The sequence below is a fragment of the Corvus brachyrhynchos genome, unplaced genomic scaffold, assembly GCF_000691975.1.
Source record: "Corvus brachyrhynchos isolate BGI_N302 unplaced genomic scaffold, ASM69197v1 scaffold280, whole genome shotgun sequence".
NCBI lineage: Eukaryota > Metazoa > Chordata > Aves > Passeriformes > Corvidae > Corvus > Corvus brachyrhynchos.
The window spans coordinates 798,963-799,422 of record NW_008236198.1 but is presented as its reverse complement, the minus strand read 5'-3'; the positions used below and the strand labels follow the sequence as shown (position 1 = coordinate 799,422).

Sequence of the window (460 nt, the reverse complement as noted above, 5' to 3'; positions counted from 1 at the left end):
TGGCCCTTTCTCTTCAGCCATCCCATCCCGCTGTGTTTAGTGCAATCCTTCCCGCCAAGGCCCTGCCTGGGTGGGTTTTCCCGGTTTTTGAGGGTCCCTGTGGGTGATTCCAGGGCAGGAGCAGGAGTGGGATGTGCCCCCCTCCTCCGCCAAGGCAGCACCGGCACCAAGGCCCTGAATTCCCGGAGAACTTCCACGGCTTCCGAGGGAAAAGCCGCGCGCAGGGGGGTCCTGGTGGGCAGCCAGGGAGCTGTGCAGGTGAGATGATCCATGAGCACCCTTGGGAAAGGTGGGAAGAGGCCAGAATCCACCTGCAGGAAAACGGCAGAACCCTGGCATGGCTGGCTTGGAGCTCAAAGCTCATCCCATTGCCATGGGCAGGGACAGCTCCCACCATCCCAGGGTGCTCCAGGCTGGCCTTGGACACTTCCGGGATCCCGGGGCAGGCAGAGCGTCACCA

General features: G+C 63.0%; 1 protein-coding gene across 1 annotated transcript in view; it reads left to right on the top strand.

Moving 5' to 3' along the window:
* The window catches only part of WDR78 (WD repeat domain 78), a gene marked incomplete at its 5' end in the record, with an annotated part of 11,737 nt that continues 11,277 nt past the window's right edge, over positions 1-460 (top strand). The window contains one exon of the mRNA XM_017740591.1: positions 1-258. Within this exon, the coding sequence (XP_017596080.1) occupies positions 1-258 (258 nt within the window). The remainder of the gene's footprint in view (positions 259-460) is intronic.